Source organism: Onychomys torridus, chromosome 17 (genome assembly GCF_903995425.1).
Source record: "Onychomys torridus chromosome 17, mOncTor1.1, whole genome shotgun sequence".
Taxonomy (NCBI): Eukaryota; Metazoa; Chordata; class Mammalia; order Rodentia; family Cricetidae; genus Onychomys; species Onychomys torridus.
The window spans coordinates 62,060,521-62,074,192 of record NC_050459.1 but is presented as its reverse complement, the minus strand read 5'-3'; the positions used below and the strand labels follow the sequence as shown (position 1 = coordinate 62,074,192).

The 13,672-nt window shown below is 54.6% G+C and overlaps 1 protein-coding gene across 1 annotated transcript in view; it reads left to right on the top strand.

Moving 5' to 3' along the window:
* The first annotated feature begins 4,750 nt into the window (after positions 1-4,750).
* Positions 4,751-13,672, top strand: part of LOC118597809 (calcium homeostasis endoplasmic reticulum protein) — a 13,157-nt gene continuing 4,235 nt past the window's right edge. The window contains 9 exon segments of the mRNA XM_036209495.1: positions 4,751-4,837; positions 5,113-5,286; positions 8,342-8,526; positions 9,364-9,501; positions 9,576-9,727; positions 11,137-11,248; positions 11,380-11,469; positions 11,610-11,871; positions 13,102-13,277. Coding sequence (XP_036065388.1) covers positions 4,813-4,837; positions 5,113-5,286; positions 8,342-8,526; positions 9,364-9,501; positions 9,576-9,727; positions 11,137-11,248; positions 11,380-11,469; positions 11,610-11,871; positions 13,102-13,277 — 1,314 coding nt within the window. The 5' untranslated portion in view covers positions 4,751-4,812.

The window sequence follows — 13,672 nt, the reverse complement described above, 5'->3', positions numbered from 1 at the left end:
GATCATCCTCATAGGTTGGCCCAGAGGCCCCCTGGGCCCATCCCAGGTCATTCTAGATTGTACCAGGTGGACGATTGGCATTAATTTTACAGGGGCTCACAGCTACTAGACTACTGTATCCATTCATTCAAGATAGGATCTCATGGTGTGCAGACTAGCTCTGAACTCTGGGTAATTCTCTTTACAGCAGGTTCTAGGGCAATAGTGGATTAGTTTCACATCCTGTTAACAGTGAATACAACCTCTGCTGGGTTGTCAACAAAGTAATACCCACAGGGAACAAGTGAGCCTCAGGCTTGCTGGACAGGGATAAGTGTGCTCACTCACCCAGTAGATGAACTATATTCCCTCAGAGGCGCCTGTGAGCGATGGCTGGAGAATAGGGGTGGGGCTAGTTGTTGCTGCATCAGGCTTTGTGGTAACTTCTGTGTGCTACCCCCACAATCACATGAAGAGGCCAGGAAATGTCATATGCACCACTCTGTCTTGCTGTCCACATTATTCCCTGGAAACACGATCTCTCACTGAACCTGGAGCCAGGCTGGTGGCCAGTGAGTCCAGCATCCACCTGCCTGACTCCATGGCACAGAGGCGGTGTCACATGGGCATGGCCACTCCTGACCTGACGAGGTTGCAGGTGAAATCAAACTCTGGTCCTCACACTTACACAGCACTCTTAGCCACTCAGCTCTCCTCGTTGTTTTTGCTTGTTTTTTTTTAATCCACTTATTTAGTGTATGTGGGGGTGTACATGCCATGGTCACATGTGGATGCCAGGGGACTACTTGGGAGTCAGCTCTTCCACTGTGGGTTTTAGGGATCAAACTTAGGTCATGAGGCTTGGCAACAAAGTACCTTTACCAGTTGGGCCATCTTTTGTTAAGACAGGTCTCATGAAGCTTAGGCTAGCTTTGACCTCACTATGTAGTTGGCCTTGAATTCTTTCTTTTTTTAAAGACTTATTTATTTATCATGTATACAGTATTCTGTCTGCACATATCCCCACAGGCCAGAAAAGGGCACCAGATCTCATTATAGATGGTTGTGAGCCACCATGTGGTTGCTGGGAATTGAACTCAGGACCTCTGGAAGAACAGTCAGTGCTCTTAACCACTGAGCCATCTCTCCAGCCCCCTGGCTGAATTCTTGACTCTGATTCCTGTGCACTGGGCACTGAACTGGAACCACACTCTACGGCTTTAGGACAATTATGTGCCTGTCTGATGAAATGCCAGGGAAAGGACCCGGGCCTCACGCCTGCTAGGGAAGCACAGATGCCCACGATGCCTGGCCATTTAGGCTTCCCCCTATTTTGGAATATTCTGTGAGCAGTCAGGGCAGCTGCTACAGTAAGGAGACCAGATGTGTTGCAAGTTTTGGTCTCAGACTTGGTGAATGGTGATTCATTCAGGTTCCCAGAGAGGTTCATTAGGAGGCAGGGTCACCGAGAAGGGCAAAGCCCAGCTAAGTAGCAAGGAGAGAGGCAGGCCTCCCTCAGCAGAATCTAGTTGTCCAGAATTATTAGGGAGGTGGTGAGGGACAGTGGGTTGGGAAATACTAAGCAGAGGTCCAGGTGCGATGGTGCATGCCTTTAACCCCAGCCCTGGGGAAGCAGAGGCCCTGTGCAGGGGTACAAGTGGGTATGTGGAGCACGCTGGTGAGATGGCTCAGTGGGTAAAGGCACTTGTTAAGCCCAATAACCCGAGTTCAATTCCTGGGGACACTAAAATGGCAGTTAAGAACCAATCATGGTTCAGCTGTCCTCTCACCTCCACACACGGGCCAAGGAGGTACACTTTCCCTCTCCCCTTGGCCATTCAAAGCAGGGTTTCTCTCTATCTAGCTGTTCTGGAACTTGCTCTGGCCTCCAACTCAGAGATCCACCAGCCTCTACTGGGATTACAGGCATGCACCACACACAGTCCAGCTCTCCTATTGCTCCCTGAGCCCCAGATAAGGTATCTGTGTAACAGCCCAGACTGTTCTGGAACTTGCTTTGTAAATCAGGCTGGCCTCGAACTCAGGGAGATCCACCTGCTTCTGACTCATGAGTGCTGGGATTAAAGGCGTGCACACCACCACCAAGTTCCTATTGTTTTAATTTTGTGTTCTGCCTCCGTGTTTGTATGTACACCACGTGTGTCCTGTTCCCAAGGAGGCCAGAAGAGGACATCAGATGCTCTGGCACTGGAGTTACAGTTGTGAGCTGCCAGTGTGGGTGCTGGGAATCAAACCAGAATCCTGTGGAAGAGCAGCAGGTGTTCTTGTGGCTGAACCATGTCTCCAGAACCGCCCCCTCACTTCCACTGCTTCAAACCAGGATACCAGAGTGTCCTCCTCAGGAGGGGACTGGGGTTAACAAGGAAAGTGGTGTTCAGCATTCCACATCTCATCCACTGTTATGGAGATAATAAGGCTGAGGAAACTGGGACAGCAGAGCTCAGAGGCAGCTGAAGGGAATGGGGGAGTTGGTTTTACCAATAAGTTAGACCACTGGTTTGAGCAGAATGCTGGGTAGACACAGGCTTGAGCAGGAGTATGACCTAGGAGATAGACAGGCAGGGCCACTGTCCCTGACGCACCAGCTGCCTTGCGGGTCAGACAATAGGATGGGGGTTAGAGCGGCCTGGGTGCTGTTAGAATAAAGACAGTAAGGCCCAAGCTTTGTCAGGAAGATCTCACACTGCAAGCAAGAACCTTCTGGAACCATCTCAGGTGAGCAGATGTAGACTTTGGTTTGCTGTGAGCCACAAAGTCTAGACAAGACTATAATGTCCTTTGTGGATCACAGGCCTGTGCTGTTGTCTGGCTATTATTATTACTACTACTATTATTTTATTTGTGTTTCGCCTGTATGTATGCCTGTGTGAGAGTGTTGGGTGCTGGGGTTACAAAGAGTTGTAAAGGTGTCTTGTGGGTGCTGGGAATTGAACCCAGGTCCTCTGGAAGAGCAATCAGCGCTCTTAACCGATGAGCCATCTCTCCAGCCCCTGTCGTCTGGCTTTTACACTGAGTGCTAGGACCTGAGCTCAGATTATCTTTCTCCAAAGCCAAGCACATCACCACTGAGCAATCTCTGCAGCTCCAAGATCAGGACATCATAAAGAGTTTTCCCAGAAGACAAGCTAGGATTTCCTGGAGGGCACGGGGAATCTCAAGACTGTCAGGATCCCTCACAAACTCAAATGCACCTTTCCTCCTTGTATAATCTTGGTGTGGCGCTTCCAGCAGGTAAGGTGGTGTCCAACAGAGGCAAGAGAATTAGGAGATGTTAGAGATCCTGGCATAACAGACCCGAAGACACAAGGCTCACAGTTAAGGGCTTGGCAGCCAGCACAAATGAAATCCACTGCCGGAGATGTCAGCACACAGCTCCAAGAGATTCTGTGCACTCTTTCAGCCCCCGAGGGCACTGAAGTCACCTACACAACCCACCAAACAAATACACACGGTTAAAATAAATCTGGGTTTTTTTTTTTCCGAGACAGGGTTTCTTTGTATAGTCCTAGCTGTCCTGGAACTCGCAATGTAGACTAGGCTTGCCTGCCTCTGCCTCCTAAGTGCTGGAATTAAAGGCGTGTGTCACTATGCCTGGCAAACTAAAATACATTTTTTTTAAATCTTTTTAAAAAGCCGATAGTTGGGCTGGAGAGACGGCTCAGAGGTTAAGAGCACTGGCTGTTCTTCCAGAAGTCCTGAGTTCAATTCCCAGCAACCACATGGTGGCTAACAACCATCCATAATGAGATCTGGTGCCCTCTTCTGGCCTGCGGGGATACATGCAGGCAGAACATTGTATACATAATAAATAAATCTTAAAAAAAAAAAAAAAAAAAAAAAAAGCCGACAGTAGCCGGGCAGTGGTGGCACACGCCTTTAATCCCAGCACTCGGGAGGCAGAGGCAGGCGGATCTCTGTGAGTTCGAGGCCAACCTGGTCTACAAAGTGAGTTCCAGGAAAGGTGCAAAGCTACACAGAGAAACCTTGTCTCGAAAAGCCCAGGGGGAAAAAAAAGCCGATAGTGTAGCTCCGTGTTTGCCTAGTATGCACGCATTCCTGGCTTCCAATTTAACACCCCATACCCGGGCGCACGCCTGTCATCGCAGCACTCAAGCGCCGACAGAAGCATCGGGAGTATAAGATCACCCCCAACCATACGGGGAGTTAGAGGCCAGCCTGAACTTCCTGAGACCCAATCTCCAAAAAGCAGACGTAAATAATAAAATACGTAAACAAGGGGCTGGCTGTCGACGGCTGCTTTCAGCTCTTCCCTAGGTCTGCACGAGTCTGCACCGTCGCTTCAGAAGACACGTCGTTGCTTCGCTTCTGTCTGAGGCCGGTGTTGGGAAGCCGGGCGCCCCCGTGTTCAAAATCCTTACCCCAAAGGCGCAGATCGGAACGGAAGTACCCGAGCTGGGGTCGTGTGATTGATTAGCCAAGCCTGGACGGTGCAGGAGGCTGTGAAGGATGCAGAGACCCGGGACTGCCCCGACGCTCTTGCCCAAACCCAAGCCGGCGCCGCTCCACACTACCGCGTCGCCGCGGACCAGCGGCGCGTCCAGCGCGTGCGCCAGGAAGCTCCCACGCATGCGCCTGGCTAGCCCCGCCGCGCGTGACCCCTCCCGCAGTCTCTTCCCGCCCTCCTCCAGGCCTCACTTCCGGGGTTTCCCAGCGACGGCCGTAAATGGCGCGCAGAAGCGGCCCGCGAGGCCGTCGTAAACGGCTCCCTTTGCGACACTTCCGGCCGGTTTCTGCGGCCGGTGCTGGTGGGCGATCGTGAGGCGCCGGAGGACGTTCCCAGCGGCTGCAGCCATGGAGATCCCGCTGCCGCCAGACGGTGAGGCCCATCCTTGAGCGGAGGTCGTTAGGTTCTCCCCGCGTGCCCCGGTCGGCCGGCCGTGCCTCTCCGAGTTCCCGGATCGGAGACGAAGCGCGCTGCGGCCTCGCCGCTCCTCCCGCGGCCTCTCCCGTGGGTCCCCGCATTCCAGCGCGCGCGCTTGGCCCCATTCAGGACCCGTACACCGCCGCCTTGCCGCGGCCCGCCCCAGAGGACCCCTGCCGGGTCTCCGGGTTCGGGCTGCCCCCTTTGACGTCTTTTCCTCCGTCCTGCAGACCAGGAGCTTCGAAATGTCATCGATAAGCTCGCTCAGTTCGTGGCTCGCAACGGTCCCGAGTTCGAGAAAATGACGATGGAGAAGCAGAAGGACAACCCGAAATTCTCGTTTCTGTTCGGAGGCGAGTTCTACAGTTACTACAAGTGCAAGCTGGCCCTGGAGCAGCAGCAGCGTGAGTCCCCCGGCCCCCGGCCGCCTCGGCGCGCAGTCCCGGCCCCGCCGCAGCCTCTTTCCCTGGGGTCGCGTGTTGTTTCCGCTGCAGAGCTGAGCGGTTGTCTCCGCCGTTCTTTCTGTTGTTCCCGGGCCCTGCCTCAAGATAGACTGTTGAATCCATGTGTCATATGGAGCCATAGAAGTGTCACAGATTCACTTCCCGGGCGCTGGGTCGGGAGTTTGTGGATTTCTTTGCAGAGGGGATGAGCGGTCTGCAGGAAGGCGGGAAGCAGAGGCTTGGACCTGGGGCAGGAACTGCGTAGCTCATCCTTCAGGCTGAGGCCAGAGGTTTCTGTGCATTTCAGATGCATAGATCAAAAAGTTTTCCCTTTAGTTCTTGCAACGTTCTTTTTCCTTATTGTTTTTTAAATGGCTTCCTACATAGAGTTTCTCTGTAGCGCTGACTATCCTGGAGCTAGCTTTGTAGACTAGGATAGCCTCAAACTCCGATCTGCCTGCTTCTGCCACCCAAGTGCTAGGATTAAAGGCGTGCACCACCCTGCCTGGCCTAACTGTATCTTAAATGCCCAACTAGGTGAGCATCAAGAAAAACATGATACAAAAAAAAAATAAATAAATAAGAATTTTAGAGCCAGGTGTGGTGGGTCTGGGTCAGCCCTTTAATTCCAGCACTCAGAAGGCAGAGGCAGGTGAATCTCTGAGTTTGAGGCTAGCCTGGTCTACATATCAAGTTCCATTATAGGCAGTGCTGCACAGACCTTGTCTCAAAAAAAATGAAAAAAGAAAATAGGCCTTTGAGGGTCTCACACTGTAGCCCAAGTTGGTCTGCCAGCCTCTTACTCAGGCTGGCTTCCAACTCAAACCAAACCTCCTCCATCAGCTTTTCAGGCGGTGGGATTACAAGTGTAGGGCAGCATGCCCAGTCTTTGAGGGTAACATGTCAACAGATGGTGTGGGTCCTGAGGGCAGGACTCCACATCTGTCACACCCAGCGTAGCTCTCTAGCCTCTGGATAAGCTGTTGAAATGAGTGCATGCTCTTGCAAAGCCGACAGCTGCCGAGCCACAGTCCTCTGATGCCAAATATTTCTTTGTTGTGCTCTAGCAATGTGTTGTGGGGGATGGGTAGAAAGCTTGTAGGACAGGCAGACTTGAGCCCACGGAGCACAGGGACTTGAAGAAGCTGTATGTTCAGAGAGGAAGCACCAGTGGCCACAAGTGTGAACTGAGGGAGGGTTTGATATGGAGAGTTTTGATATACCACGGTAGGTGCTGCAGTCTTGTCGGTCGAGAGGCTTTGTTTCCTGTTCAGTCTTGGTAGAGGTCAGCTGTTTGATGTCACCAGCAGGGTGTCTGTTCATTCCTTAGCCCCCAGAGCGCCAAGTTCATAACCATGCAACGGCAGCAGAGAACCACAAGAGGGTTCCAACACAACAGGCTGGAGTTGGGAAGGGGGGTGATTGATGGTCACCCCTTATGAAGGTGGTCATGAGCATGGAGGCAGGTGGGGTCAAAGGCAGACCCACTTGGGGATGGGCGAGGGAAGACAAAATGGGAGAGAGTTCTGACAGTGCCTGGGAGTTACACAGGAAGTCACTTGTTGGGGCCATAGACTTAAAGCTGTAGCAGGGAAAGGAAAGTGTTTGGAAGCCGTGGCAGATTGGAGGCCAGGGACAGGAGGAGATTCCAAGAGCCATACCATAGAGCATCTACTGACCATGACAGGGACAGCCAAGGCAAACTGGAGAGAGGGCTGGGGGGCAGCAGGCCGAGGGTGATGGAAGTCCAGAAGAGGGTTTGGGTTTGGCCACAAGGGAGACAGGAGTAGAGAGGACCTGCTTGCTGAGGAGCTGTGAGCATCATCTGGAGGTTAGGTTCAGAAAGGGCACCCTTTGACTGGTCTAGAAAGACAGTTTGCAAGCTCTGTGGTAAAGGACTGGGGTTGAGCTGTTTCTTAAAACTTCAACCACCATGGCCTCGTGTTTGTAAAGTGCAATAAAAATGTAAGCTGTGGGGTACTGGCTATCCCGTGGATTATTACTTGAGGCGAGGCTGCTCCACAGGCTTCTGTCTGCTATGTGCAGAGGGGCCACTCTCCTACAGAATACAGTTCCTTACTAGATGTGATGCAGGCAGAGGCAGAGCTGTGGCTGACACATACACCCTCATCTGGATGGACCGCTGTACAGGAGTGAAGGAGCAAAACCCAGACTTGGGCTGGGAGGGCTGGGAGGCGGGTACAGTGAAGCTGTGAAAGAAGGTCCAGTGGTGCCATGAGAAGGCCCAGGCCATCACTCCTCCAAAGTGGAGCTTCCTCCTCAAAGGAGTGTAGGGTTTACAGCTTAAACCAAGCAGACTTGTGGGGTGCCACTAAGGCCAAATGACACCTGCCCCCTTCTCCTACTTTGTTTTTACCCAAAGGCCATTTCCTTTGGGTGAGCCTCAGAGGCTCCCAAAGAGTGTTCCCATGTTGTTGGGATCAGGTAGGGCCCAAAAGTAGAGGGTAAGCAGGCCATCTTGTTGAAGTCCTATCTGCAAGCAGGGACCTTCTTCTCCAGACACATTGATACCTCATCTGGCCAGCATTGGGCACATGCCAGCCCCAGACACTTATTGTCAGACCAGTGTGTTTTTGGTGGTTCAAGCTATATGGATCCTGGATGCTGGTCCAAGGACTGCAGATGGGGAGGATCACTACAGGAGGTGGGGCAGGTCTTGGGGATACCCTGTGTGTGTTGGCCAGGGCTCCAGAATGTGTCTCGAGTGAAGGGGAGATTAGGGACCAGTCACATGGGAGAAGTGCCACATCTCCAGCAATGGCCATGGCCTGGAGAAGAAGGGAAGATGGGCAGGTTCAGCCTGTGTGGTGAGGGGGGGTAAAAAGGCAGCTCTGGTGGTCTCTAGCAAGGCCAGGCACAGCAGAGGCAGGTTGGCCCTATGAGGTGGAGAGTGGACCTAACGTCCTTCCATCAGGTCCTCCATTGAGGCCAAACCTGATGCATCTTTCAGAACCTGGGGCTGGCCCAAGGCTCACAGGACCCATCTCTCTCCTAGTCCTCTGCAAGCAGCAAGCCCCAGAGCTGGAGCCAACCTCAGCCATGCCCCCTCTGCCACAACCTCCGCTGGCTCCCACGGCATCCCTCACTCCGGCCCAGGGCACCCCATCAATGGACGAGCTCATCCAGCAGAGCCAGTGGAGTCTCCAGCAGCAGGAGCAGCACCTGCTGGCCCTGCGCCAGGTACAACTGTTTCTTGGGCCAGTGACCATGAGGTCACCTTCCAGTAGGACTGCCAGTCATTCACAGGTGTTGGGGGGACTTGTACCCATTGTGGATGCACCATGTGGCGGCTTGGTGCCTACCCTACTAGCCCCATTCGTTAGGCTGGTCCTGTTGCCAAATTCTGTAGGGATGAGAACCAGAAATGGAAGGAGTGATCTAAGGACCTGAGTACCAGCCCCATTTGGTGTTTCCTTGCTTACCCCTGTCACACATCATGCATAGGTGTTTGCCAGCAGTCACAGACTGGACAGTGAGGTATTGGGCACCAAAACAGGCCCCCGAGTCTTAACTGGCTTGGTGACCAATACTTTTAGCATGTGTTTGTTGGTTTGGGTTTGGTTTGCTTTGATTTTGGTTTTTCGAGACAGGGTTTCTCTGTGTAGCTTTGCGCCTTTCCTGGAACTCACTTGGTAGTCCAGGCTGGCCTCGAACTCACAGAGATCCACCTGGCTCTGCCTCCTGAGTGCTGGGACTAAAGGCATGTGCCACCAGCGCCCAGTGGTTTGCTTTGATTTGAGACAGCAGCTCTTCATGTGTCCGGAATCACGGTCTTCCTGCCTTACCTCCCGAGGGCTAGGAGCACAGGACCAACCACATGTTGACCCTCGCTCCTGCCTTGCTCTGCTTAGTCGGTTCTCAAACATCCTGCCTCCCGGCTTCACCTCTTCCTGCTGCTGAGGCCAGCTCTGTCCCCTGCCTGTCCGTCTGCTGTGGTGCTGCACTGTCACAGGATTTGGCATATGCTAAAGACAGATGTCTGTCCGCTCATACCACCTGTCCCTGTGGCCTTCCCAGGAGCAAGTGACTGCAGCTGTGGCACACGCAGTGGAGCAGCAGATGCAGAAGCTGCTGGAAGAGACACAGCTGGACATGAGCGAGTTTGACACCCTGCTACAGCCCATCATTGACACCTGCACTAAGGACGCCATCTCGGTGAGGCTCAGTGTGGGGTGGGGATGTCATCACCTGCCTGACCGACCACCCACTCACCCTGGCCTGACTCTCAGGCTGGGAAGAACTGGATGTTCAGCAATGCCAAGTCCCCACCACACTGCGAGCTGATGGCAGGCCACCTACGCAACCGCATCACTGCTGACGGAGCACACTTCGAGCTGCGGCTGCACCTCATCTATCTGATCAACGATGTGCTGCATCACTGGTGAGTACGCGGTCACTCGGGCCATAGCCCACACCTGTAAGGGTCTCCCAACTCACCAGACCACCCCTGCACACCCATACACTGGACCACTGCCTGCCCTCCCAGGACAGCGGCTGGCACCTCCACAGGCAGGCCTTGGGTTTTGCTGCCTCCTTTGCCTCCGCAGCATCCTTGTCTGCTTGTCTGCTGTCCTCCCTCCTACCCTGCACAGCCAGACACCTGGCCGCTACCCTCTGGGGACCCCCCCTCTGCTCTGATGTGTCCTGGGGCTCCTTTTGCTGACTCTGCCTATCAGACGTCTCCTTTGCACTATGGCTCCAGCCTCCTAGGGCCTGGTAGGTGTGTCTCTGCATGGTCACCGGGTGAAGTTGATGGAGGAAACCAGAACCCAGAACTCTGGGCAGAGGCAGGTGCAGGAGTTCCACGCTAGTGATTCATGCTGACAGTCAGCTAGGCTGACTGCCCCCTGCCTTTCAGCATGGCTCCCATGACAGCAGGAGAAGCTGACCTGCTCTTCCCTCCCTCCCTCCCTCCCTCCCCCTCTCCCCTCTCCCTACACGACCCCTGCCTGCCTTGTCTCCATACCTGTCCTGCTGGGAAGTGAGCAGTGGTTCTGCCACCTGTGCCCTCTTGCATAGGTATTCTTTCCCTCTCTTTCCTCTGTGGCTTGCCACTGCCTCTGAGGAGCCTCTGCTCAGATGGCCTCTTTCCCACTCCCTGCTGTGATCTTCACCTGGGCTCATAAAGCTGTGGCCTGCACCGCCTTACGTTACCCAGCTCCTGGCCAGCCATTGCTGCCCTTGGACCTCAGCTGTGGGAGCTGAAGCTGCTAGCCTCTGTGTGCACCTTTCCTGGGTTGGCCTGTGGGCCATCTTGCTAAGCAACTGTCACACCAGAGGCCTGGCTCCACCATACGGCACAGCTGGAAGGGCCTACTTGGACTGTTTCTTCCTCTTTGTCCCTCCTCAGTGGCACTGGGCACGAAACCCAGGGCCTTCCACATGGCAGGCAAATGCTGTGCCCAGGGCTGACCATAATAACGCTCATGGGTAAGGTTAGGCTCCAAGAAGCCTTCTCAGTGGCCCAGTGAGGCTGAGGAGTGCCTGCTGAGCAGGTTGTTGGATCTTCTTGTGCACAGTGGTAACCAGGTCCTGACTACAGCAGCCCCATTTCACACTTCACACACATGCAAGCCCTTCGTGTAGTGAAGGCCTTGCTCTGAGTAGCCCTGGGGTACACATGTTCACTCCACCTGTGTCCCAAGACAAGGCACCTGCATTGCAGGCAGTCCTGCCTGGTTGGGGGCCATTTCCTGAGGAGAGGGTGCTGTGGCTGCAGCCGCATGGTAACGGGTGCGTGGCCGGGTCCCGCCCCAGGGCCCTGACGCGCGGAAGGTCTCTCCCTCACAGCCAGCGCAAGCAGGCCCGGGAGCTGCTGGCTGCCCTGCAGAAGGTGGTGGTGCCCATCTACTGCACCAGCTTCCTGGCTGTGGAGGAGGACAAGCAGCAGAAGATTGCCCGGGTACGGGGCGGCTGGGGAGGGCGGGGCTGCTGGGTGGGCGGGCGGCGGGCTGGCGGCGGGCGGGCAGCGGGCTGGCGGCGGGCGGGCAGCGGGTGAGCGGCTGGGGCCTCACGAGTCTCCCTCTGCATCAGCTCCTGCAGCTCTGGGAGAAGAATGGCTACTTTGATGATTCCATCATCCAGCAGCTGCAGAGCCCTGCCCTGGGACTTGGCCAGTACCAGGTAAGCGCCACCCATCACCTCCAAGTCTCACACTGCCCACTGTGGATGTTTTCCTCACTGAGTCTGCGGCTGCATCTCACACACCCTTTAGCTCTTGGGCCCCAGGCTGGTACTCTGAATGGTGGTGTTCTCTCCATCAGGCCACCCTCATCAATGAGTACTCCTCAGTGGTGCAGCCTGTGCAGCTGGCTTTCCAGCAGCAGATCCAGAGCCTCAAGACACAGCATGAGGAGTTTGTCAGCAGCCTGGCCCAGCAGCAGCAGCAGCAGCAGCAGCAGCCGCCGCCGCAGCCGCAGATCCAGCTGCCTCAGATGGAAGCAGAAGTGAAGGCCACCCCCCCCCCCCCAGCACCGCCCCCAGCCCCAGCACCTGCTCCTACTATCCCACCAACCACCCAGCCAGGTATGAGGTTCCTCCACCTCCTCAGACTGATGTCTGCTCCACAGCCCATCCACTGCTTCTGTGCCCGGGCCAGGCAAACACTCCCTGCAGTGTCTGCCCTGCATGATCCTTCCCCAGAATAGAAAGAAGGAGGCAGGCTAGTGCCTTAACCTACACTTGGTCATGGTTAAAGGCATGGTCCAAGGCTGAGTGAGCTCAGCACGTACAGCCCAGCTCTAAACATACACACGTTTACGTCTGCATCTCATATTTGTAGTATACATGTGTATGTGTGTAAGAGCCACTTCTGAAGAAACTTGGATAAGGTCTTTTATGAGCACCCAGGAAGAGAGGGTTTCAAAGTTTTAGACCAGCAAGTGCATGCCATGCAAGCATGGAGTCCTAATTTAAAACGTCAGGTGCAAGCTGGGCGGTCATGGTGCATGCTTTATTTAATCCCAGCACTCAGGCAGAGGTAGGTGGACCTTAGTGAGTTTGAGGCCGGCCAGGTCTTCAGAGTGAGTTCTAGAACAGCCAGGGCTGTTACACAGAGAAACCCTGTCTTGAAAACCCAAAGAGAGAGGAGAGGGGGCAGGGTCACAGTAGTGTGTGTCAGCTCAGTGCTAGGCAGGCAGAGACAGGCAGACCCCTGGGGCTTGCTGACCAACCAGCCTCACCTAGTCACTGAGCTCCAGATTGAGTGAGACACCCTGTCTCTAAAACTGAGGTGGAGGCCAGCAAGATGGCTCAGTGGGTAGAAGCACTTGCAGGACTCTGGTGACCTCAGTTTGATCCCTAGGATCCACAGAGTGGCAGGAGAGAGCCTGTTGCCCAGAGTTGCCCGACTCTGACTACCACACATGCACCATGTGCATGCCTGCAAACACACAGATGAGTCCATTAAAAAAAAAAACTCCAGGAGTTGGGGATTTAGCTCAGTGGTAGAGCACTTGCCTAGCAAGCGCAAGGCCCAGGGTTTGATCCTCAGCTCCTCCCCCCAAAAAATAAAAACAAACAAACAAACAAAAAAACTCCATACTTCTGTGAATTGTAGACAAGACAGGGGCATGTCATGGGCATTGAAAATGTCCAGTCTTGTACCCCTAGAGAATGGTGGCGGTTACATTGGCAGCAGTGGCTTTCAATGACCTTAGGAACACAATTCAGCCCTGCGCTTGGTCTGGGTTAGGGGTCCTGGAGCCTCACCTCCTACTGGTTAGCCACCTCTCACTGACTGTCACCTGTGTTTAGATGACAACAAGCCTCCCATCCAGATGCCTGGCTCTTCGGAGTACGATGCCTCGACAGGTGTCCAGGATCCTGCAGCTGCTGGCCCTCGGGGTCCTGGTCCCCATGAGCAGATCCCACCAAACAAACCCCCTTGGTTTGATCAGCCTCATCCTGTTGCTCCTTGGGGTCAACAGCAGGTACTTATCTGTTGGGGCGTGTGTGTGTGTAAAAGGCCTGCTGTGTTCACACCTGGCAGGGTCCTTTGGGGCAGCAGGCAGGGGCAGACCCTGTCCCCATAGCACATCGTTGGGCCACGCCTTGGCCCGTCCTTCCTAGTGCAGCAGCCTTTGGGTCTGTCAGGAGGGATGCAGGGAAGGTCAGACGTGGTGAGCTGGCCTCTCTCCCGGAGGCTGCAGTGCCAGGACTCTGGGTGGCTCAGGGCAAAGGTCACATGGTACATGACCAGACCTGCCCTATAATTTGCTAGGTGGGATTGGCTGGAGCGTCTGGTACAGCAGACATTCCCCTCAACGGGGCCTGTCCTGGTGACTGACTGCAGAGGATACTTATGGGTGCCAGGGATGTGGCTGTG